Source organism: Microcaecilia unicolor, chromosome 6, assembly GCF_901765095.1.
Source record: "Microcaecilia unicolor chromosome 6, aMicUni1.1, whole genome shotgun sequence".
Lineage (NCBI taxonomy): Eukaryota > Metazoa > Chordata > Amphibia > Gymnophiona > Siphonopidae > Microcaecilia > Microcaecilia unicolor.
In genome coordinates this window covers 90,973,313-91,000,260 of record NC_044036.1, presented here as the reverse complement: position 1 = coordinate 91,000,260, position 26,948 = coordinate 90,973,313, and the positions used below count along the sequence as shown (strand labels likewise).

The following is a 26,948-nucleotide window of genomic DNA, read 5'->3' as shown; positions in this document are numbered from 1 at the left end:
TCTGGAGTGCTGTATTTTGTTATGCTGTTTTGATAAATGTTCAATAAAGACTTCTTACAACTTTAAAAAGTGGAAAAAAATCCAAGTGCTCGTCCTTTTTTTTTTAACAAAACTATTAGTGGGATTTGAACCGGCCACCTCTGGATTACGAGACCGGTGCTCTAACCACTCGGCTACAAGTCTACTTGCTCGGATGTCCCTCCCTTACTTCCAGGTCTCTCAGCTGAGTGAAGCACGGCCAAAAAGGACATTTTTATTATTGCGGGGGGGGGGGGGGGGGGGGCACCCAAAATGTACATTTTTTTTTTTTAAGTGAAGCTTTATTTAAAAAAAATCAAACAGGCTCTGATGCTGCAGGCTGTTTTTTGGACATCATTCAACCCCAGAGCTGAGTGAAGCACGGCCAAAAAGGCCATTTTTATTATTCCGGGGTTGAATGATGTCCAAAGAGCCTGCAGCATCGGAGCCTGTTTGATTTTTTTTTATATATAGTGTAGAACAGCCATAATGGCTGTTCATGACGAGCACTTGGCCGTTTTTGCCCCCCCCTCGATTTTTTTTTTAAACATTTTAATAATTTTTCCAATCCCGCACATACCCAACAAGAGGTACAGACCTCTCGTTAGATTTTCCAGCGTTAAGGCAATCGGAAAAGATTAGTGCATCTCATTACAATAGGGTTTCTACACAATTTGCTCATCTGCATTCCGTTTTTGTTAGCTGCTACTGTTGTCGGAAAAAAGTCTTTAGTGCATGCCAGGGTTTACTACTTGCTCGTTAAGGGCTCGTTAAGTTTAGTGCATCTGGCCCTTACTCTCTTCAGTAATCCCAACCTAACTAGAGATTGCACACAAACATATAAACAGGATGTGTGATGCATTTTCCATGAGGTAATTGTGAAAAAGGAAGGCAGTTTCCTTTTAATAACTAATAATAATGAAATATGGCATTTTAAACCAGGAAACGGACAGTTTTCAACCCCGACGTATGATCACACCCTAACATTTTGTCTGAATCACCCCAACCTATTTACTGATACTTCTTTACTGTACTTGTCACTGTAATAGTACCCCCATACTGTATTTGTTCACACCAGAATCTGTAACCACCTCTCCGGAACTATGTAAGCCACTTTGAGCCTACTAATAAGTGGGAAAAGGTAGGATACAAATGTAATAAATAAATATGCAGAGAAATGGAATAATTCATTATAATTTTTGGTGTATGTAATGTTTGGAGAATCTAAAAACATAGATTTGGAGAAGCTTTTTTTTTTTATTATTATTTACTTATTTTAATTCAGACCCACATCATCCTTGTTCATGCTAGACTAACAAAACTGCAATTCAAGACAATTCATAGTTTTATGGAGAACAGATTAGAGATCCTGTGGGTCTGATGATTGTCTAAAATGTTAGAGAGAGCCTTTACCCATGTTTCTCTTTTGTATCTTAAATTGAAGAGGTATTGATTGGCGGTATTTAATCAAACCGGTAAAATCACAAGAATATATATTCTCTTCAGGAATCTCCAATACATGTAAGCAGAAAGCAAGAACAAAGTAAGTCATCTCAAAGGAAACAGAACATGGGTACTTTCACTTTGGATCTACCAAAAGGAAAAGGCACCTGCAGACAACAGCAGCTATTTTTTCTGGTCAAGACAACATATATGGGGACTATGGTGAAACAGGGAAATTTCCTGCTTGAAAATTGTATAGCTATTGTTTACAATGTACATTTCCTTTGTTTAGCCAGCAGGTTCTGACTGTCATTTGTTTGTAGAGTTGTTATAGAACTGTCAGTTTCTTCTTCCCACCAAAATCTGTTAGCTTAAGCTGTAAGGTATTAAAAATTAAGTCGCAGATGTGTAAAGAGAAGGTTCTCTTTTTCTGAGACCCTGTGAACAGATAGACTTCATAACCTGTGAGCAGCTATATCTTGTTCCTGAACTCCCCAGTTACTATTTAGGTAGTAGATAAATATTTAGATAGTCTTTATATTTGATATTTGATCCATAATTCACTTATCTGTTATTACCTGTTCTACTCTGAGTTTATTGACTCTGCTGTCCTGGATTAAGAATCCTGGTGGATTGTGTTTGGTCTGTGGGTGCTTTCTGGGAACTGTGGGACCCCTGAAAACGTGGCCCCAGTAACCTAGAAATCACTGGGGAATAACCTGAGAAAGGGAGACTCGCCCAGAGGCAAGTAAGACCCATTTGGTGGGGTGGAGGGGTGCTACCCATCTTCAAATCCTTACTTAAAGCCCACCTCTTCAACGTAGCTTTCGGCACATAACCCTTTACCTCTATTCTGGAAACCTATACTGCCCCATTTGATTTACTGCATAATTGTCCTTTAGATTGTAAGCTCCTTTGAGCAGGGACTGTCCTTCCTTGTTTAAAATTGTACAGCGCTGCATAACCCTAGTAGCACTTTAGAAATGTTAAGTAGTAGTAGTGTAGACCATAAGTGGCAGGTGCAGGCTAAACTAAGCTGTGCTGGGGACAGACCCTCCAGGTGGCCGCAGGGTAAGTCCCAGGTGGGTGGCTAGGCGTTTCATCACAGGGACCCTCAGTAAAATGTGTAGTTTCTACAGCTTAATGTGAGAATATATTGCACAGTAGCTGCAAATTTTATGTGGTACCCCGTTCAGGCAGAACCAGCATTTTCAGCAGTAAGCAGTAGCCTAATGGCTAGTGCAGTGGGCTTTGATCCTGGCAACCTGAGTTCGATTCCCACTGCAGCTCCTTGTGACCTTGGGCAAGTCACTTAACCCTCCGCTGCCCTAGGTACAAAAAAAAAATCTTGAGGGGTTGTTTACTAAAGCTTAGCTCAAGTTATCTGCAGCAGGACCAATAGGAATAAAATGTGCCCTGCTGCAGGTAACTCAAGCTTTAGTAAACAACCCCCTTAGATTGTGAGCCTTCTAGGGACAGAGAAACTACCTGTATATAATGTGTACAGCACTGCATACATGTAGTAGAACTATAGAAATGATTAGTAGTAGTAATAGTATTTTCTAATTAAAATGGCAATTAGCATGCGGTACCTGGCCACAGTTAACATGGAAGCAGTTGAAACCTTCTATTTAATCACTTCTGTGTGCAAAGCATGTTCACCGCCAGCAAATTCAGAGGATCTCTTTTCTTTGTGGCACCCATGTTGTGGAATCATCTTCCTATCTACAATTTTGTGCTGCCTTAAAAAGCTTATTTATTTTCCCTTGACTTCCCAAGTTCGTGCATTTAGCTTTATAAGATATTTATATAATCAGCTATTACTCAATACTTCCATTAATATTGGATCAGCAGAGCTGAACCATGTCTTTCTATTTTTTAATTCTGTTTTAACTCTGTTTGTTTTTAACCATTATCTAATTTTACTTTGCTATTTTAATTGTGGTTTTCCTCTTCTCTGTATCTGTCCTATCATATGATGAAGTTCTTTTCTAAGCTCTTGGTAATTTTTACTGTATTGTAAACCATTCTGCTACTCGTTGTAACAGGTGGTCAAGCACAGCGGCGTACAGAGGGCGGGGCGGTGGGTGCACGATGCGGGGTGTGGGTAAGGAGCAGCCACACAGATGTCGGCTCCATGGGTTCCCTGCTTCCTCTGATGTTACTTCCTGTTCCGGGGCAGAGAGCAGGGAACAGACTGAGCCGACAGCCACGCGGCTGCTCCCAGAGATAAGAACGATGCACCGGGGGGGGGGGTGTATTTCCAGGCGATGCGCCGTTGGGAGGGGGGGGCAGCGACTACGATCCACCCTGGGTGGCAGCCGACCAAGAAACGCCACTGCACAAGCAAATGACAACAAATTCTATTTCAAAGTTTCTCACTTTTAAGGTGGTCCGTACTACCTCTTTATTAATGAATCCTTACTCATCTGCACGTTCCCTCCATTCAATTAATGACCACCGGAGTGCTCCCAGGCCCTAAGCAAGCCCAGTTAGACACCACACAGCACTCTATTTTGTTACCCCTGCCCTATAGAACTCTGTCCCATTATCTGAGTGGAGTCATTGAAGAATTTCAAATTTGTGCTGAAAAACTGGCTTTTTCTTTCTGCATTTGACTTAACTTAGACCCTGCTCTGGTTAGTAGAAATTGCTATTTGTTGGATCCCTACTTTTACCTTTCCCTTCCCTTATCCCCTATTCCCACTTTCTTCCTGTCTCGTCTGCATGAAATGACCTTGTGTGTTTGATTATTCTTTCCCCATCAATATTTATAGTTCCTTTCTTTTTCACCAAGCTCTGTACTATGTTAATTTTAATTTAAACCACTTTGATCTGCGAGTTAGCAAAGGTGGTATAGTAAATTCTAATAAATAAAATAAACAAAATGATGCATAAAGAGTGCTGGTGACTCAAGGAGGAGGACTGGACAATGCTCTTGAATACAAAGTTTATTGATCAATCTACAGACTCGATATGGCCGTGTTTTGCTGTCTCGGGAGTCTAACTACAGGAAACAAAGTTAAAAACTAACACAGGAATAAAACGAAATAACGGAGTAGATTGATGGAACTAAAACAGAAATGAAAAATAGTAATAAGCAATAATAAAAAATGTAAAATGCTAATGAGTCAATTCAAATTGGAGAGAGAGCAATAACGACACTGAGTATATTACAAACCAATGGATAAGTACAGTAAAAATATGCATTAAAAATTAGACTAATTCACCATTTTTTCAGTTACTAACAGAAAAAAAGGAACAGTTAAACATCGGACAAAAGTAAAAAGTAAACAATCTGATGCATAAAAAGTATTTATAACAAGATAGGCATACTAATACACACATGTAAAAGCATAGTCATATTTAAATAAAAATGTATACTGCATTACATAAGGACCTTGTATAACAATGTGCAATTGTGAACAGGTATGAACAAAAATGTAAAATGTACCTTGGATTGATGCGATAACTATATCTCAACTCAGGATAATTAAGTTGTGATCCTAGATTTCAACTATGTGCTTTGAATTTACATGCATCACGTTACAGATTACGCTTAGACAGTTGTGCAAGTAAATTCTAATGCCAATTAGTGTCAATTGCTTAACTGGCAATTATCAGCGCTGATTGGCTTAACCAATTAGGTTATGCGCATTGTTACAGAATACGTATCAATTTCCACACAATATATAAAATTTGGAGGTTATGTTCTTCCTGTTTGTCTTTATTGTCATACACTACTTCCTGCTCATTTGAGCACAGTAGTAGTCTAGTGGTTACCACAGCAGATGGGAATGCAAAGGTTCAAATCGTGTTTCTCCCACTCACACTCCTTGTGACCTTCAACCCTCCCGCAAGTGTTGCTGCAAGTACAAATTTATGGGTCTATTTATTAAACTGTATTTGGTGTTTAATGTGTTTTAACAGTTAGAATGACACATTATCCCCTAGATTCTATATAGTGCGACTTAAGTTGCACGTACAAATCCAATCCTATTCAGGATTTGCACGCAACTTAATTAACAAGCCAATCAGCGAGAACTGCCAACAAGCAACTATTGACACTAATTGGAATTAAATAGAATTTATGGGCACAACTGTCTAAGCATATTCTGTAATGTGATGCGCATAAATTCTAACTAACATAGTTTAAAAAGGGTGAGGAATGGGTGTGTCGTGGGCGGTTCTAAAATCTATGTGCATTGTTATAGAATACACCCGGTCCATGCCTAGTTTAGGTGGTGTTGGCTCCAGTTTACTAAGCAGCGCTAGTGCCGATATGGCAGTTGAACATCATGGACAGCCGCTAGCACTGTTTCGTAAACAGACCCCCCAAGTTTTATTTGGCGCAACTGCCCATGACTAAATTTAATCTCACGGATGAATGATTGGCGTATTCTATAAACCGTGCTGAAATTTAGGTGTATTCTAGAAAAGTACATCTAAATTTAGGTGTACTTTATAAAATGCACCTATGCATATACTTTTTCAGGGCTAATTTTTTAGGCATGATATATACAGTCTATCCTTACCTGTTTTCTGACCTCTGCTTTAACTGACACATTAAACATCTTCATATTAGGGGATAGGGAAGGGGAGAGTGTCATTAGCTCACATTAACTGAACAGTTAACTATACCCCAGTGGTGTGCTGGTAAATGTTTAACAACAGGTTCTCTCCCCGGTCCCCCTCTGCGCCCCCTCCATATTGCAGAGCTGGCTATAGCCGGGGAGAGAGCCTGGGTGGGGGGGGGGGCAATGCATTACTCCAGGGAAAAAAAATTAAATGATCCCAGGTTCCAATCTAATTCATGTTTAATGTGTGATAAAATGCCATAAATAAGTAAATAAATATAAACTTTTAATGTTGAGCACCTGATTCTCAAAGTAAACATATTCCAAACACTATAATGAAAATAAAATGATTTTTTTCTACCTTTGTTGTCTGGTGACTGTTTTTCTGATCATGCTGGCCCAGTATCCGATTCTGCTGCTATCTGTCCTCTTAACTCCGTTTCCAGGGCTTCCTTTCCATTTATTTATTTCTTTCCTTTCCTCTTCATTTCTGGTCCTCAGCTTCTGCCTATTTTCTTCATCCATGTGCAGTTTTTCTCCTCTCTTCCTTTTCCCTCATCTCATCTCCTTCCTCACTCTTCCCTCCCCTCCATCCATGTCCAGCATTTCTTCTCTCTCCCCTCCTCTCCCCTGCCCTGCATCCACCCATGTCCTGCGACCCTTCTCTCCCCCTGCCCTGCATGCACCTATACCCAGCGACCCTCCTCTCCCCTGCCCTGCATGCACCCATACCCAGTGACCCTCCTCTCCCCTGCCCTGCATGCACCCATACCCAGTGAAACCTCCTCTCCCCTGCCCTGCATGCACCCATACCCAGCGACCCTCCTCTCCCCTGGCCTCCAAGCACCCATACCCAGTGACCCTCCTTTCCCCTGCCCTCCATCCACCCATGTCCTGCAGTGACCCTCCTCTCCCCTGCCCTGCATGCACCCATACCCAGTGACCTTCTCTCCCCTCCATCCACCCATGCCCAGCGACTCCCTTCTTTCCCCTGCCACCCCCTCCCGAGTTGTTCAGTGAATTCTCCTCCCTCCCTCCAGATCCGGTCCCTCACCGACTCCTTGTCCTTCGAATTCTTCGGGGCAGGCAGTGTGGCTGCCGAGACTTCAGCAGAAGTCTCGGCGGCCATTTTTAAAGCACGAACTGGCAGCGGGGGAGAGTCAGCGCTGGCAGCAGGCAGGCAAGACTGCCTGTCCCGAAGAATTCGAAGGACAAGGAGTTGGTGAGGGACCGGATCCGGAGGGAGGAGAGCCAGAGCCGGCTCGCAAGTTTTTAACAACTGGCTCGCAAGTCGGAAGAAAATTTAACAACCGGCTCTTGCGAGCCAGTGCAAGCCGGCTCCAGAACACCACTGCTATACCCCCAGAGGCACAGTGAACAAGACTGCATCCTGCCTTGTATCAATGATACAGCTATCATCCCCTAAGTGCCAGAAATAAGCCCTACCTCTACTGCAGAAGTTTTGCACTTAATATGACTTAATTTGACTGTTAAGAGCTCAATAAATACAAAACCTTGACACACTTTAGGAAATAGGCCTCTTAGACTGTAAGCGCCAGAGATAGGGAAATACTGACCATACCTGAATAAAACTCAATCTTCAGCTATCTATGAAAGCTCAAGCTAAACAAAAACTCCAACAAAACAGAAAAAGCACTATAAAGGAGGATAGCACAGTTGGGAGCTTAGAGGCTCCAGAAATCCCCCCAGTCCCTCCCCACATACCTAGTTTCAGGAAGGTGCTCAGCAGCTGCTCTGTAGCGACTGGTTTAATTTCAGTCTTCAGGTTCACAAATCTGCCTACAACCAGCGGGGCTCTCCGGAACCCCAGGACCCTACAAGGAAAGACACCAGTGCTCAGAAGCCTAATCAGCTCTCAGCTCTGCAAATCAAGCACCTGATCTCAAAAGCTGGTCAAATATAGAAAACAAGGAAAGGAAAATAATCACCCCTCCCTCCAGTATCAGAACCAAATTAGGAGATAAAGCAAAATGCAGAACCACTGGAAGAAGAGCTCCAAGAACCCACCCCTCCCCCAGCTTTGAGCTGCCATTCTTGGCCCATGGCTTTAAAAATTGGGTTATTCAAATGGCTCATAGAAGAATCGGGTAGAAGACTCTGGTTCAAAAGTCCTGGCTGCAGTTTCCGTTCTTCAACATGGCAGGAGCTGCAGAATAAGTGAGTCCCAGCCACTGTATAAGAGCAACACATACTGATCAGGTCAAGAGCACATTTACACAGGACTTCTCAACAAGTGCTTCTCAGCTAGAGGATTGTCCCTTCCATCACTCCTCTTTGTAAAGTGTGCAGACGTGAAGCCAAACAACTCTCTTCTGGTGGTAGTACATGCCACACAGACTGCGTAGGATCCAACAAGAAGAGTGGCGGAAGCCTGTCCCATGGCAGCCAACCACTCTCTCTCTCTTCTGCATCAGCACTATGAGCAACTTAAAATCTCAAGGGGCAACAATTCCTTCGCTGATCTCATGCATCACAAGACTGGCAGCCAGGAAGTATGGGCTCACAAGTTTTGAAACTGCTCATGATACCAGCTTAGAAAATTTAAAAAAGCTGATCGGCCATTCACTCTGTTGCATTTCCTGCTGTAGCTAACTGACAATGGGAGAAGTACATGCAGCAGAAGAGAGATGAAGAGTCTATGGAGGGAAGGAGTAAGAACTGGAAATGAGATATATGAAGGTAGGATAGGAAACAAAGGAATGAAGGGCAGGAGAGAACAATGAAGTCAAAAATATAGATAACAGCTGAAAGCTGTTAAAAAAGGAAGGTGAGAACAGAGATAGAAGATGAAAAGACAAAGGAGAAAAGGTGGTGGCAGCAGCTGTAAGTGGCAGCACTATAATAGAAATAACTGATAGGGGAAGAGAAGGAAATCCTACAAATAGATCATCATTGGGGGCCAACCACCTGTATCATTCAGCAATGTTAGAGGAAACATTGGAAAGGATTAAAAACTCAATTTGCCAAGAAGCCATGAATGAAGGCCAGTGCAATGCAGCTTTGGAACTATCATCAGCAGAAATAGCAGTGAATGAGGTTGACGCTCCTCCAAGAACTAGACACTCACAATGAACACCACGATAAATCAAAATTGCACACAGGAGAGCAAGACTACAGCTTGTCTTTTTTTTTTTTTACAATTAAAGAACCTCACCACTTGGATCTCATTTTAATCTTACCTTTGATATAATTTATTCTGTGTGGGTCACAGGATTTTGATACTGCTCAACAATCACCTTGAATGCAAAAACCTTTGGGAACCAGTATATTAGTCACTCCACTATAACAGTGCTTTCTTAAGTTTCAAGTTTATTTCAAATTTGCTTTCTGAGTGGTTTACAATGAGGGGCGTTTTTGATATGACATCTAAGTCCAACATTGGACGTTTTGCAAAAAAACGTTCAAAATCTAAATAGGAAAGAAGGTCATTTTCAAAAAAGAAAAAAACATCATCTATTTTTTTGGTCCATTTAAAAAAACAAACAAACAAACAAACCAAGACAAAAAAATAAAACATCCAAGTGCAAAATGCACAAAATCAAGCTACTGGGATGTTTTTGTACACTGGTCCCCCAGACATCCCAGGAAAGCAACAGGGCACTCTAGGAGGCACTGCAGTGGACTTCATAAAATTCTCCCGGGTACACATCTCACCACTGCTCCCTTATCTTGTCTGTTGAGCCTCCCCCCAACCCACACTACCCTCCAACTGCACACCACTACCATAGCCCTTAGGGGGCACCTATATGTGGTTACAGTGGGTTTCTGGTGAGTTCTGGAGGGCTCACAGTTTCCTCCACAAGTGTAACAGGTAGGGGTACGCACCAGACTACTCCTGGGACCACCAGACTACTCCTGGGACTCTGCATGTTGATCTAATGGACCCGAGTATGACATCTGAGGCTGGCAAGTAATGTTTTAAATCACATTTTGGGGGGATGGGAGGGGGTTAGTGATCACTGAGGGAGCAAGGAAAAAGTCATCAAGTCAAACAGTGGAACTCCCCAACACTCCACCACCAGGCAAGAAGGCTGTCAGACTAACTCCCACTCAAGACTTTGAGAGGGCAGGTGCTGGCAGATATTGGACATGCGCAGATGCTCAAGGCCTCACAATGGTCCAGAAATGGTATCAGAAAGGTGGTAGGAAGGCAAAAGTGACAGGCGGCATGGTTAAAAGGGAAAGGGAAATGGGACTTGATATACCGCCTTTCTGAGGTTTTTGCAACTACATTCAAAGCGGTTTACATATATTCAGGTACTTATTTTGTACCAGGAGCAATGGAGGGTTAAGTGACTTGCCCAGAGTCACAAGGAGCTGCAGTGGGAGGCAAAAGAGGCTAATGGATCCAAAAGAACATAATTTAAAAAAAAGATGGAAAAATGATCCAAATGGTGAAAAAGACTAAAAAGAATTTGAAAAGAAGCTTGCTGTAGAGGCAAAAATTCACAGCAAAAACATTTTCAAGCACATTAGAAGCAGAAATCCTGTGTGGAGAAGAGTACACGAGCGAGGGGGGGGGGGGAGAGAGTAAGTACACGAGCGAGGGGGGGGGGGGAGAAAGTACACGAGCGAGAGAGACTGGATAAAGGCTGGGGAGGGGACAGTATATAAGAACAGCCATACTTGGTAAGATCAATGGTCCATCTAGTCCAGTATCCCTGCTTCCAGCAGTGTCCAATCCAGGTCACAAGTACCTGCCAGAAACTAATTAGTAGCAACTTTCCATTCTACTAATCCCAGGGCACGCAGTGGCTTCCCACATGTCCCATCTGAAAACAGACTATGGACCTTTCCTCCAGGAACTTGTCCAAATCTTTTTTAAACCCAGATACACTAACAGCTACTACCACATTCTCCAGCAATGAGCTTAACGGAGTGAAAAAAATATTTCCTTCTATTTCTTTTAAAAGTATTTCCATGTAATTTCACTGAGTGTCCCCTGATGTTTGTACCTTTTGAAAGACTGAAAAAAATGATTCAAGCTCACCAAGATTTCTTTCAGTTCATCCACAATGTCACCCTTGAAAACCATTTCCGGTAGAATCATTCAATCTCTCCGAGTGTCCCTTTTATTCCATCACAATCCAACAGTCCCATGGATTCCCTCACAGGCTTTCTGCTGTTACTATGAGTTTTTGTCTCCACGTCAAGTTTTTCTTCATATTCTCTTTTAGCCTTCTTTATCAATGCTTTACATCTAGCTTGCTTCTTATTTTCTTCATTTGGATACTTTTTCCATTCTTGGAAGAATGTTCTTTTCGCTCTAATAGCCTTTTTCTCTTCACCTTTTAACCATATTGACTGTTGTTTGCTCTTCTTTCCACCTTTGTTAATACATGGAATGCATCTGGTTTGGGCTTCCACAATGGTATTTTTAAACAATGTCCATGCCTCTAATTTAAAATCCCAAACTTTGCAGCTGATCCTTTTAGCTTCTTCTTAACAATTTTCCTAATTTTGTCATAGTCATCCTTTCAAAAATTAAATGCTGCTACAGTAGATTTCCTTAGTGGCTTCACTCAGTACATAAGCAAGACAGACTGGATAAAGGATGGGGGGGTGGAGAATGAGAGAGAGAAAGAGGTGGTGCTGTCACACAGTTCACAACATGATTTGGGAAGGAACTATTGGCATCTACCAATGATTTTCAAAAGCACCTTAAGATATTGATTTATTAAAGTTTCTCTGCCCACAGAAACAGAATAGGAAACAGCCTTAGTAAATCAGTTTTTTAAAATTTAACCGTTTATTGCAAAAAGGTAACATATACAAACAGCAGAGATAACCGCGCAATGACCACTACAAAACTTTAAAACCATTTTCAGAGAGGTTACTTGCCACTGAAATTTTAAACAAGTACTTAAATCCCTGTTCCCAAGTCTCAAGTGTAAAGGTAGCATGCAAATCCCCTTCTCATTTATATATTGGTGCGGGGGGGGGGGGGGGGGGGTAGAACACAACAACAAAGCAGAGGACAAACTACAAATACTGCCCTCCCCCCCCCCCCCCCCCACATAACTCTTTCCATTGCAGTTTCTGCCAGGCCAAATTCTCAACGAGCCTTACGATGTATTAAATCCCGTACCTATCTATAATGAACATTTCCTTCCCCTCTAGCCCATAATCATCCCGGAGATCCTCTAAGGGTACAAATTCCCCCTCCTCCCAAAATTGCCCAGAGGACGCAAACCATTGGAGGCTCATCTTTTATATACCGGGTCCCCAACACCTGGAAGAAAATGGGGAGCATACTGTAAAACTGTCTGGAGATGATACAGATCTGAAAAGATCTTCTTCCGAATCATATACTATGTGGTCAAGGGGTGACTGATATCAACCAGTACCCTCCACATCAACACTAAAAGATCCATCTTTGGTAACCTTAAAATGGCCCAGAGCGGAGGGTATCCCGCCTAAGCCCGTTTCTGTGGAACCATTTTTTTTAAGTATCTGTGATTCAATCCACTAGGATCCATAATTGAGCCGCCTGATTACATAACATCGTATTAGGAACTCCCATTCCCCCCACAGAAATTGGCTGAAAACGTATATATGTCTCCCCACCCACGGTGGACACTTTCGCCAAATATATACAAATATCTTGTGATTAAGTCGCACAAAAAAACGCTTGGGAATTGTGAGAGGAAGAGCTAGAAACAGATACAGAAGTTTTAGTGGGCTCATCATCTTTATTGCCTGGATACAACCCATCCAGGATATTGTGAAACCCTCCCATCTATCCAGGTCCTCAAACAATTCATGAAGCTTTGGTGAAAAATTAGCAGAATATAAACCCTCTAAAGTGGCAGTAATGTTAACCCCTAAATATTTGATAGACATGCGCCCTTGGAAAGGAAAAACTACTTTTCAAGTGATCCACCACTGGGTCTGGTATAGCAAGATTCAAAATTTCTGATTTAGTCATGTTGACCTTAAAGCCAGATATGTGTCTGTACTGTGTGAGGACCTCCGTAACTCGTCTAAGAGACAACTCAGGAGCCGTTAAAGTTAGGAGAACGTCATTAGCAAAAAGCATAGTCTTATGCTCATGTGGGACACTAACCAATCCCCTTATATGCCTATCTGTTCTTATCATCTGGGCCAAGGGCTCAATAGATTTGGCAAAAAGCAGTGATGAAACTGCACACCACTGACGAGCCATTAATTCATAAAACAGCAATAGGACTCCTGTAAGGCAAGCATATCCAAGATAGATATCACCCTAGTACCCCCATCCTTTCCAGCACAACAAACATGAAAGGCCATCAAACCCGGTCAAATGCTTTTTCAGCATCAATAGATAACGCAGGTGCCTGGTCTTCCCCAGCTCGATGAAGCAGACATCGGACGTTTTCATATGTCTGCCACCCCTGGATGAAACCTGCCTGATCCTCATGAATCAACTGAGGCAGCACTTTTTGAAGCCTCCTGGACAGGATTTTTGTAAATATCTTGTAATCAGTATCAAGTAAGAAAATAGGCCTATAGGAGCCACAAGCTGATGGGTTCTTACCTGGTTTTAATAACACAATCACAGTTGCAAGTCAACACAAATGCAGCAATTCATGTGCCTCATCAAAAACCTGCAGCAACGGAGCCAACAGAGCCAAAAGCTTACTAAACGTTTTGTAAAATTTATTAGTAAAACATCTAAACCTGGAGCCTTATTATGGGGGGGGGGGGGGGGGGGGGGGGAAATCATGTCTCACACACTGAAGTTCATCCAACTCCAGCAGCTTAGACAACTGGTCTGACTTCCGTGAGGTCAGCAGCCTCAAGATAGTTCAAAATATTGGAAGGACTGGGAACATGATATGGCGTATACAGATCATAAAAATGATAAAACTCAGCCTGTATCTACTCCGTTGTGGAGCAAATCTCCCCACAAATCAGCAACAATAGAAAATATACAATTTTGCTGAGCTTGCATGACAGCAATCTACTAGCCCAATTCTCAAACTCAAAATGCTCTTGTTGCACCCGCTGGAGCCTTTTCAACAACGTGGCTATTTGGACTTCATTAATCTCCAAGCACAGTGCATGAAGGTGCTCCATGCAGGAAGTGTCCGATAGAGCAATCTTATGCTGAACTTCTAAAAGGGCAATTTGATCCCAAAGGTAGCGCTCGAGCCAAACAGTGCTTTTTAAGATGGGTCTGCACCCCCTTTACCACTTTAAGATCTTCCCATAAAATAAGAGGATTGACATCCTCTGTCATTAAGCTCTATATATTCCTTCATAACTTTCTCCAAAGATTGTACATTTTGAGGATCCAATAGCAACGCATCAGTTATCCGCCAGTATCTAGTTCCCCACCCCAACGCACCATCAAACTTTTAAGAAATGCCCTATCTTCCTGTGCATATTGCACTTTCTGAGCGGTGTTGTCTAGTTGAGGGTCAAGTGTAAGATTAAAGTCCCGAGGAGACAGCCCTCTGCATATTGCTGTAATACACAGTCCAGTCCATTAAGGAATGCAGCCTGATCCTCATTATGGGCATAGGTAGACAGAAAAAGTATATAGCGTGACTCCCAAGAGGAGCTCAAGTAGTAAATATCAGCCATTTTTGTCTAGCACCACCTGTCAGACTTGCAATGAATAAGATGAAGACAGTGCTATCAGCACGTCTTTAGTTTTGTTATTAGAGCAATTAGAAGTATAGTGGTTAGTGCAGTGGACTTTGATCCTGGGGAACTGGGTTTGATTCCCACTGCAGCTCCTTGTGACTCTGGGCAAAGTCACTTAACCCTCCATTGCCCCAGGTACAAAATAAGTACTTGTATATAACATGTAAACCGGTTTGATTGTAACCACAGAAAGGCGTATATCAAGTCCCGCTCCCTTTCACTTTATGCACCACAAAACGCTCATGCTGTGGCTTCAGGTGTGTTTCCTGGATGAAGGACACATCTGCGTGCAAACGCAGCATTTCCTTAAACATCAATTGGCACTTAGCAGATGTATCGAGACCATGGACATTCAAAAGTCACACAATTAAAATTGAACAGTTAGGACACCCATCCTTATGCAGTGAATTGTTACCCACTGACTCCCCAACCCCTTCCTCCCCTGTCCATATTCAGGATTATTGATGGCGCTTGCTAGCAATCCCAAGTGATTACAAGCATTCTTCAGATACATTTTCTGCAGTCATACTGGCCAAATAAACTAAACACAAATAGTGAGCTGTCCAGCAAAAATGACTGTATTCAGGTCTTCAAATGCTACGAGGACAGTTTCTTCTCAGAGAGCTGCCTCTGGAGCCAACCTTTGCCATGGGACACTCTATGCCATCTAGATCGATCCTGTGCCTTATGATCATCCCATGAGGCAGGAGCTTGTGAAGTCCTGTCTCCCTTGTGGGAGAAAAACTCAGTTACAGCGCATTTGGTTGAGCAAATGCACTGTAACTTTCCATCCTTATTAAAAACCAGCGCCAATGGATGCTGCCACTTGTATCGGATCCCCTCATCCCGCAACTGCTGGGTTAGTGGCCGCAATTCACTCTGTCGCTTAAGCATAGTGGTGGACAAATCTTGATACGTGTCCACATTATAACTGTCCCACTCAAAGGGGGCTAGAACCCTTGCATTAGCTAATGTAGGCTCTTTAACATTGTATTCCGTAAAACATACACCACAATACTTAGGGACATTTGGTAGTAAATCAGTTTCTAGTAGAACTATTGCTGATCTGAAAGGAGAATCTCACCCTTCCTTCCTTTCCTGCTGCAAAAAAAAAAAAAAAAAAAATCACTGTGGACAGTTTTGGAGGACTGGTGAAGGACAAGCAAGAGAGGTCTTGACTGCTCGCTCCCAAGTTTTTGGTATAGCCAAAATTTCCTTCATATAATGCTTTACCATTTCCAGGGGTGTAACTGTGAAAACCCTTGGAAAATTTAAGAAGCGAAGATTGTTACTCCTTGCAAAATTTTCAAGAGTTTCACATTTGTTTCTCAAATTAGATATACATCTTTAACAAATAAAGTCTGTAAATTCTGGACACTTAAGAAATCCTTATTAATTTGCTCCACATGAGAAGACAATTTCTTTGCCTCTGTTTCAACTTTCTCTACTCTGAATTCTACTTTGGAAAGTCTCTGTGTAAGAACAGCAGTTTGTGAATACAAAGTCTTTCCCAGATCCAAAATCAAAAACCATAGGGAATCCAATGTTACCTCAGTAGGCTTTTTTTTTTTTTTGAGAAAATCAGGCAGAGACACTAAGTGAAGACTCACGATATTCACCTGTCAGTTCCCGTTCCACAACTCCTCGATCCCCCGTCTCATCCACCGAGAGGCTGCCTTCTTGAGAGGGAACCACCGAACCCTCTCCTCCAACTTCCCCATGTTGTGATCGAATCTCACTCAAACTGATGCCCAGTGTAACTCCCACTAACGGCACCGTCGACTCAGAGAGTGGGGAGCTCGATCCCTGCGGCTGCGGGGAAGGAGCCCTTCAATTGGGGTTCAGTGAGATTTCCAGCCCAAGGGACGCCGTCTCCAGCGGGACTGCTCCCGGCCTTACTACTAGACCCGTGTCTCTCACATGTAAATCCATTGGACCAACTATGGGAGACTCCAGCGGCTGGGAGGCTTGAGTGGCCGCTTCCCTCGTCGTTTAGGCATTTTTTCAGAGGCAAATTCAAGAGGTCATCTGCACCTCAGGTATGTGCAGCCATCTTGGATCATCCTTGCTTTGTAAGCACTCTTCAGAGCTTACAGAACTGAATTTTAATTTCTTTATGTTACACACAAACTATGGCTTCCTCCCTAGACTCTTAATTTGTTTTTTTTTTGTTGTTAACTGCATGGTTGCCATGCTTTGGTCCACTTGCAGTACATCAAGTTGCTATAAATAAATAAATAAATAAAAATCTTCTAGCTCTGATAACAACATTATAGAAAAGTAAGAAAAGCAGAATTTATTTATTAAAAGCACTATGAGTCTCAATATAATCCCTATATTGATCTCTCCAGCTATGCCTTTGCTGTCCCAGCTCAAAGCCTTTTTTGTTATGAATATTGAACTGAATTGTAAGCTGCCAGGTGGATGGACTCTCCATTATGTCTCTCTACAGTGCTGTGTTTACCTGGAATATGCTATACAAATGATTAATAAACTAGATCAATTCACCAGTGTAATACAAGTCTGGATCTTCCTGTATCTGTCAAACTCAGGTTGGGCATCTATATCAATCCTCAGTATTATCACATTGTACTTCACTACTTATTAGTGTCTGAGAAGGGATTTAAACACTTTCAGCAATTTATTGAAACATATAGGTTTGCAAATGTTAACAAAAATTTTTTTTTGCCAAACACATCAAAAGATGGAATTTTAAAAACAGATCATATTCCTGTGAAAGAAAATCGAAGTTCTGATTGAAAGCACCACTGGTCTTTCAGGAATTTGTCCACTGATCTAAAAACAAATTAAAATATTCAAAATTGCTGCTTTTTTCTTTTAAACCTGACCTGTTTGGGGCTCTTGAGGACTTCAAGCTAGCCTTCTCCATCCTATGATGAGTGAATGACTGGTTTTCCTTCCTGACCTATGCCTGAAAATGTGCAGCAGTCCTTCCTGAATTAGTGAAAAAAAGTACACCCACAAGCAAGCAAGCTGTATGCAAACATGCAGAACTTGAAACCACACACTGGAAAACTCCAACTGTGGGGAAACCACCACTGGCTTGCCCAAAGTATCGTCCATCAGGATTTCCTGGGCTGTTCGTACTAAGGTACAACCTGAGTTCTGTGCTCACACTTGGGGAAATGGAATTTGAGCTCAGACACCTCGCACTTCAATTATATTCTCAAAAAAAGCTCCCAATGTGTAATATCTCCATAAATTCATTTGTTGCTTTCAAAAATACTTATCATGGGAGCTCAGTAATGCAATCATTGCAACAACTTTATAGTTCTAAAGGGCAGAGGTCAGCTCTAGTGAAGGGCACAAAAGGAAGTTGACTGGTTTCAATGTGGTGTGAGAGAACGTTATAAGAAGCAGCAATACCATGACAGTCCATTGAGAGAACAGGGAACAGAGTGAGACAGTACACTTGCCTACCACTTCTACAGAAAGCAGTTCAAATTCTAGTTCCAGTATAAAGTGAAAGAAGACTGGTACTCTCATCCTCACTCGTGAGCATATATCCAGATCACAACTGTCAGTCAGTACAGGGTAGTTACTGTGGTGGCAGAGCTTTATGGGGGGAAAACTAAAGAGTCTGCATTAAAATCTTATCTTGCTTTTGATAAGCACCAAACATCCAGTAATTTAAAATCTAAAGTAAACTAGGAGAGTAAGATTTTAAAGTTACAGGAGAATAAATACTGCTGTTACCTGTCCAGATGAAAGGCAGCTATCTCCGCGTTGTGCCGGTCATAGCCTGCATAGGGCTCCCCTTCCACCACATGATCTCGGCTGTACCTGCAAATTCAACATAAACCAGATTTCAGGAAAAAAATAGACAGCTTTCCCTACAGCAGAATGTCCAACAGCGAGAGACGTCAGTATTACAAACAATCGCTTGACATACCTTAGAGCATCAATATTGATAAGTCTGCCCTGGACCTACATTAGAAAAGTCCCAGATTGAGAGGTTAGAGCACCTAAGACGAAGGTGCAGAACCTCTGGACCATAGCAAAATCTCATCCAGCCCACCATGTCTCTGGATCCTCTTGCGCCTCCCCTCAAATCAAGTATTCCATGGCAGGAGTGGCGCCAGAGCCTCTAAGCTATCTTTCACATCTTTCCAACAAAAATCTGCAGTTTACAGGTAGAGGCAGAGCAAGAGCTTCTGTTATGTCTCTTGTGCCCCATTCTATGCCTCTGAAATCTGAACCTGTAATGGGGAAAGGAAAAAAAAAAAAAAAAAAGAGGACTGGATGCAACCAGCGATTTGTTCCAGCACGTAACAGCCAGAAAGAGAAGCAGTTCAGGAAGGAAAGGTAGAAAGACAGGAAAAAAAGAGAGTAGAATTGGAGTACAGGAAGTGGGAGAATATTGGTCACAAATGTTCAGGGGGAACCTCCCTTCGAAGCTCTGTGAAACTGGCAATGCCCCCCCCCCCCCCCCCCCCCCCACAATGGGCTCATGAATGCAAAGGAATCTGTTTTGTTTAAAAAAAAAAAAAAAAGGTTCCTTGCCCTAATTTAAGAAGGCTACATTTGGCATGAGGACCAGTGACTCACTCAATAAGGGCTTCAAAAGAGTGAACTGGTGCAAATAGGTGCCGAACTTGGGCAAGTGACAGTCTCCATTGTAGGGTCTAGGGTACATGAGGAGAGGAAGCATTAAAAATCAATTCCTAGAGCACAGATGGCTGCAGATCATAAACCTGAGTGTTGACAAGGTTTGATTCTCAGGTGATACCTGTATTAAAAGCTTGTGAACACTATATGACTACCTGAAGGTCCAAGAGGCAAATACTTCAAAATATGTACAGGTAGCTGGTTGCTTTCAGGTACTTGGCATTACTCAAGCTACTTGTGAATGCAATATTAATTTAAAAATGACAGGCAGAACAACTCAAGGATAATGCACAATACAAAGCTATAATCCCTTGATCATTTTTTATACTAAACTTTGTTACCACCAGTGTCAAAACGATACTAGGGTGCTTGTGGAATACTCATTTTTTTTTGCAGAGAGTGTAGATGGAGGTACCTATTGAGTTGCACTGTGCCCTTTATCATATTGGTTTTTTGCTGAGCACAAGTGTCCCAGGAGAGGCACAGTGAGCTCATTTTTGCTGTGCAAGATCTCCTGCTCCTAGGGACAGACAGGATCAGCCAGATCACCTGCAGGTTTCATCAGCCATAGCCTGTAAACTAAACCAGTCAACCATTACACTCCTCCTAACCAATCCTTATGTTACTGATAAATAGGTTAACTTTAAGCAGAAAACAAATGCACCGGTGCTTCACGATTCTGTGCAGCCTGGGGGGGAGGGGCTTTTACAAAGGTGTGCTAGCATTCAGCTCACGCCTATTTTTAGTGCATGCTAAAAATGCTAGCGTGCCTTAGTAAAACACCCCCTAAGTTTTCTTGTCAGTTTATCTGATTAGGATATTATGCATACTTTTCAGCAACCAGTACAGAAATACCTACAGATTTAGACAGATAAACATTTCACAAAGCAATAACTTGTTATTAATTCTGACCCCACTCTAAGAAATGCAGTTAGCACAGATGTGAGCTATAAAGGGAAAATTATGTGGCTCTTCTCTACTACAGCACAATGACCTAAAATATAAGATTAAAACAAACCAAATCTCTGCTAAGGGTCACTTATATTTCAGGTTTTTTTTTACCATATAGATACAAAATGAGAAAATCATTTAATATGTTTGGTGTTAAATAAATTAAATGTCTCCTTACACATCATCATATTTATCTTAAACAGACTAACATCTAAAAGCAAATATTTGAAATACAATGGTTCAAATGTTGACTTTTCATAAGATGGCTGTTTTCAGTGGCTTTCAATCTAAATTCTCCAGGACCTTGTCTCCCCTCTGTTCCAGAACTCGGCCTTTCAGGATATGAACAACGAATATAGGTTTATTATAATTTGACTAACCGCCCTTTGTAAACCACATCAAGGCATACACAGGATCTAAGATGCAGGTTAATATATACAAATATCCATGCACATTCATTGTTGATGTCCTGAACAGCAGCCAAGTCGGAGATGGAGGAGGGTCATAAGCAATTAAAAAGAACAAAAAATGATTGTGAGCCCATATTTATAGCATGCATTTTCAAGCATTTGCCAAAGGCAGGGAGATCAGCAAATAAAAGTTACTGTATTTAAATCACAACTCAAAAAAAACACACACGAAAACAAAAACATTCACAACATAATGCACTCTGTGTAACAAATATGAAATCCTACAATACCAAAAATAAGACCTAAGTCATGCCCAATAACCAATAAACCAAAAATAATAATTAAAAAAATGCAATAAATTCAGCCACTACATTTAATCGGAACATGACTTTTCACAGGATCCCCAATTAAGGGTCAGGAGATTTCTGCGCATGTATTCCTGTTATGGCACCAAAATATATTGCTCTATAACAGCAAAAAAAGATTCAGTTCACTAATGCCCCATAAAAGGAAGGTGTTTGTGGCCCCTCCCATAAAAGGAAGGTGTTTCTTTGCGGCCCCTCCCTTGTTTCCTCTCCTGTTTTGAGGCAACCATGGATTTTTGGCTATCTTCAAGGTTTCTTGAACTAGTGGATCCCTGGGTGTTGCTCTGTCTGTGGCCCCAAAGTATGGAGATTTGGGGTTTCTAGGAGAAGGGGTATCATTGTTCCCCCCCCCCCCCCCAAGAGCTGCTTACAGAAACACAAGTGATTACAATGTTACTGCAGCAGCTAGTCACTTACCGCTTGGGTTTGAAGACAACTTTCTGTCCTCCTTCCAGGATCAACAAAGCTTTCAGTTGAGTCCCCTTGTAGCCCACATCAGCTTTTATGACCTTTTTAGTGGCCATGGCATGCAGGATAGCACCTAGTTCAGGGGCTTCCTCTGGATACACCTCCCGTGGCACTACCCACTGTGCTGCAATCTCCCACGGTGACTGAAGCGTGTGATCAAGTCTGGGGTCCAACTTCACCCACAGTCCATCCATCATGTGCTGGAAGGACCGCTGGTCTTCACGGTTGGCAGCAGATGTTTCTAAGTTGTCTATGAGGAAAACTTTTGTAAAGATGAAGATGACCAGCAGGATGGCCAGCAGGACTACACGCTGCTTCAGCTTCATGGCAAATTATGACCTCTTACCTGTCCCTCCTTCTCAAAAACCACTTTGCAAGGGACAGAGGCAGTTCACTGTTGATAATGTGAGAGGAGGTCTCCTCCATTAAAAAACACAGTTTTGGATCATAACTGTTACTCTGGTCTTTCTATCATTGCTGGAGCACCTGCTGGCATCCTAATGAGTGAAAGAACACAAAGAGAAAGTTTAGACGGATATTCCGTCACCAAATGTCACCTCACCCCCTTTTCAATTAACTATACCACGCCATCCAGCCTTGCCACATTTGCAGTGCAACAGAACTGCTATTTGTAGAGCCTGATTGAAAATAGGGCAGAATATTAACGACCAGAAGTACAGGCTCACAGAGGGACAGGAGGATGACATAAAAGCAAGACTCCTATTTTGCAAAACATGCACAATGATAACACAATCACTGGAATTCTCTGTTCTTCTGCCCCTATTGGTTTACAGTATCATAAGCCTTGATTCACAACTATCCAGGACTTTGTATATCCTCCTCCTGACTCAGACCAGCCATTGCGGCAACAGTCCCTTGCTAGGAAATATTTATTTCAGTGTGCAATGCCTAGGGCTCTCTTCTCTTAGCAGCTGCCTCTGCAGCAGTCCCAGCCCCGCCGGCCTTTGAAACAGAAGTTTCAGCTCAGCCAACAAAGCCAGTTTGTCGGCACAACTGTGCACAGCACTTGAGCCACTAAGTCATCTCTACTCAACACATTTCTTAAAGCTTCTCTTTACTCACTTAAATTCCAAATGTCTCACTTTTTATGCATCCTGCAGAAAACACTCCATATCTTCTTCCTGCATGCTCTGAACAATGAAATCCATGGGGTATTCTGCCAAGGTTCCACTCCACTGAAGGCACCCTTTCACTCTAAGAACAGAGCCTCTCTGTCTGCCAAAAAAAGAAGAGGAAAGCATAAGTGATTCTGCAAACACTCTGTGCTTGTGTGATCGCCAGAGACTAAAATGTTGATCAAACCATTATTGCAGAAACTCAAGGGTTTGTCATGACCAAGCTAGGTGCAAGACATCAGGGCAGAGAGAGACCCTCCCTTATAACTACTGTTTAAATCTCAGTGCTCGTACACTTCCTACTACGTAAAGTATTTCAGCACAGCAAGTTAGCTCTAAAATAAATATAAGTTTTTCAAAACTAGGTCTTAGACTGCACTCAGGAGTGGTATCCATGTTTAAGAAGGGGTAAGCAAACATTCTGGCCACATTAGGACCCTGTCCAAGTCAAGGAACCAATGAGGGTCTGAGGATGTGGGAGAGGTAGCACCTTCTTGAAGCCAGAACAGCTTTGTTCCCCACTTTCTGAAACCTAATGAGCATTGGAAAATGGAAGAACCACTCATCTTTAGGATCTGATGGTTCAATGATGCCACTCCCAAACAGAAGCGAAATACCTCGTCACCTGAACTCCTACAGGACATGATTTTTTTAAAATAAGGTTTTATTGGAAAACTGCAAATAAACAAACTGTGCATGTAGTAGTCATAGCATTATAAACAGATAACTCCCCCCCCCCCCCCCCACTCCTATCCCTCCCTCTCCTCTCTAGAACAGTGGCATGTATATCATGTCTCTAGGCCAGTGTAAGTAAGCTGGGGTGCCATCCCTCACGATGAAGGGGTACCAGCTCTAGTCTTCCACTGTTCATAGACTTGCCAAATGTCATAAAGGTTAGTCAATCATCCGTGTCGTAAAGCTGTAAGCTTTGATAATTGGAAAATAGCATCCACCATCCGCAGGATTCGAGACAGAAGAGGTAAAGCACCTTATTTCCATGCTTGTGCAATGACCAGTTTACTAGCCATGAATAGCAGTGTGGCGAGTTTGTGTTGGGGGACAGTAATTGCAGTTGGTTTGTGATACAGTAAACAGTACTCTGTCCGTAGTGGATAGGTCTTCCTCAGTATGTCTTGCAGAGTATCACTAACCAAAGCCCATTGGGTCTTTACAACTGGACTAGTCCACCACATATGGAGGAAGGTCCCCTGGCCTCCACATCCCCTCCAACACACATCCAATGTTCCTGGGAACATTTTTTTGAGTTTCACTGGTGTATAATGCCACATACTTTGAACAAATATTTAAAATTACCTTTCCCACTGTTCCCCTGTAAAAGACGTATCACGCTCACGTTCCCATTTACTAGTGTAACCGTGCAGCAGAAATCTAGACAGCAAGAGCTGAATATATGCGGGTAATACTTTTCCTAGCTCCCCCTACCTGGAAGGCTTGATCTAGCAAGGTTTCTTGTAAGCTAAGTTCTCCATGTGCTTTGCGTTGGATAAAATCCCTAATTTGTCTATAGTGAAATCCATCCCTTGGTAATAGGCCATATTCATCCTTCAGATCTGTATAGGGGACATATTCCCCCTCCTCCTAAAGCTGACCCCGAGGGTTCGCAAGCCATTGCAGGCCCATCTCTTATAGAACTGATCCTGTAACCCTGGAGCAAAGGAGGGGGCCATATTGTATAGATGTAGAGAAATGGTAATTCCGGTCTGGAAAGAATTTCCCACACACCTTATGCTATGTTTGTAATGGATAACTGACTTCTAAAGGGGATATCTGGGCGAGGTGGAGAAGGTCCCTCCTTGGGAACCACAGGAGTGCCCACACAGGCACAGCTTCCAGCCAGTGCTGCTCCCATGGTATCCATTCATTCCACCCTGCATCCAATCAGCTAAAATACGCAGCTAGGCTGCTTTAAAACAGAGCTCAAAATGGGGCACTCCCATATCCCCCTTACCGCCGCCAGACTCATATTTGGAAAAAACCAAATATGAAAGTGCAAATGCCCTAAGACAGAAACTTCACTGGCTCCCACTTAAGGAACGAGTTGCGTTCAATATCTGCACAATTGTACACAAAATCATTCACGCAGATGCCCCATTCTACATGCTAAACCTTGTGGACTTGCCTCCCAGAAACGCCATGAGATCATCCCGCAAATTTCTCAATTTGCACTTGCCCAGCTGCAAAGGACTAAAATACAAGTTGATACATGCCACCACCTTCTCTTACATGAGCACGCAGCTGTGGAATGCACTACCTACAGCCCTGAAAGCTATCGATAAAATAACTAATTTCCGCAAATCTCTGAAGACACATCTATTCAACAAGGCCTACAAAGAGAATCCATAGCCTTACAAACTACCTCACCCAACCACTACAGTCCACCTATATTGCCTAACACATTCCTTCTCTCTTCCCTCACCTAAGTCTTGGTACTTTACTAATTGTATCTGATATCATGGAATGATTATGTCATAACCAAACTCTGTAAGCCACATAGCCTGCAAATAGGTGGGAAAATGTGGGATACAAATGCAATAAATAACATAGACCTCCGTACCCTGGGTAGACGTTTCCTCCATCTGTAAGCAAATATTCTCCTATTTAGCCGGCGAAAAAAACATTGAGGTATAGGAACATGAAGTGCCATAAATAGGTAGAGCAGTTTAGCCAACAACATCTTAACTGCCTGGATCCTGCCCACCCGAGTGTTAAGCCCTCCCACCAATCCAGTTCAGATGAGTGAGTTTAGCCGGAAAATTAGCTTGAATAACCCCTTCAATTGGGCCGTCACAGAGATTCCCAAGTATTTAACGTGTTTTCTTGCCCACTGAAAGGGAAACTTGCTGAAATTGTAGGACTGCAGGGGCCTCCAAGCTAAGGTTCATATTTACTTTAAAACCAGAGACCTCTCCATATCGGGTCAATAGCTGGGAAACCCCTGCCAGCTACTCTGCAGATTTAATCAGTGTGTCAACAAGACATCATCAGCAAAAAGCATAATTTTATGCTCTTGTCCCCCTCTTGAGATTCCCTGAATATCAGATGTAGCTCGCACTAATTGCGCCAAAGGCTCTTTGGAGATAGCAATTAGGAGAGGGGGACACTGCACAACCCTGCCGCATACCTCGGTGCAGTTTAAAAAAGAGTCAGTATAATAGCCATTGATTCGCAAGCTTGCTAAAGGGGCCGTATGTAGCAAACAAATCCATGTCATGAAGCGGTCCCTAAATCCCATTTTCTGGAGCACCAAACACGAAAAAGGCCAGTAGACCCTGTAAAATGCTTTTTCAGCTTCAATAGACAACAGAATTTAAGGGAGTCGATATTCATGAACCCATTAGATGATATGCAGGAGTGAGCGAATATTATCAAAAGTTTGCTTACCAGATATAAAACCCGCTTGATCAGAATGAATAAGCCGAGGCAATACTCTCTGCAGCCGCTGGGCCATTATTTGTCAAGATTTTGTAGTCTGTGTCCAGAAGCGATATTGGTCTATATGACTCGCACTGAGCCGGGTCCTTTTCTGGTTTTTAATAACACTGTAATAGCTGCCAGGCGCCATGTATATGGGAGTTCTTGCACTCCATCAAGCGCTCAAAAGACCCTAAGTAGATATGTGCCATGCATCTTATAGAATTTGTAACAGGATCCATCTAGCCCAGGTGTCTTATTAGGAGGGTAGGTCCTTGATAGCCCAAAGTACTCCATCTAATTCTATAGGTTTGGATAACTGCTCAGCCTCCCCCGCTGACGAAGTAGGAAGAGACAGAGGTCAGGCAAGCCTCTAGCTCAGATTCCAGAGAAGAGTGCTACGGGGTGCATAAGGTTTCATAAAAATTGAAGAAATCATGCATGGATCTCCTTGGTTTGGGTCACTGTTGCCCTATCCTCCCCTTGAATAGAAAAAGTGTAATTAAGTTGAGTCTGCTGTTTAAGCTTATGGGCTAGTAACTTGCTGGAGCGATTGGCAAATTCAAAGTGTACCTGTAGAACTTTTTGTAACTGGTCTGCTATATCAGCCAATTGAATCTTGTGAAGAGACAGGCGTAATTCATGCAGTCTGTCAGCAAAGGATTGATTCTGTGGATCAGCTTTACATGCCCCCTCTACTTGAGAGATCTCTTGGCATAGACTGGATTCCTTGGCTCTTTGTTCTAGTGAGATAGGCCTGCAATGCTATAATACGACCCCAAATAACTACCTTCAAACCTTCCCAAAGGATGATGGGATCAACGTCCCCATTATAATTCAATTCAATATATTCTTTTAAATGTTTCT

General features: G+C 42.4%; 1 protein-coding gene across 10 annotated transcripts in view; it reads right to left on the bottom strand.

Moving 5' to 3' along the window:
* FAM20B (FAM20B glycosaminoglycan xylosylkinase) overlaps positions 1-26,948 on the bottom strand; it is an 89,940-nt gene that overhangs the window by 36,906 nt on the left and 26,086 nt on the right. For 9 of the 10 annotated variants that reach the window (XR_003942390.1, XM_030205424.1, XM_030205421.1 and 6 more), the window contains 4 exons: positions 22,597-22,749; positions 21,463-22,010; positions 18,408-18,494; positions 7,764-7,873 (listed from right to left, as the gene is read on the bottom strand). Coding sequence is in view for 9 of the 10 variants with exons in the window: in XM_030205424.1 (XP_030061284.1) it covers positions 7,764-7,873; positions 18,408-18,494; positions 21,463-21,839 (574 nt within the window). In the remaining variant the exon portion in view is untranslated. The remainder of the gene's footprint in view (positions 1-7,763; positions 7,874-18,407; positions 18,495-21,462; positions 22,011-22,596; positions 22,750-26,948) is intronic. The other variant, XM_030205429.1, reaches the window with a different exon arrangement.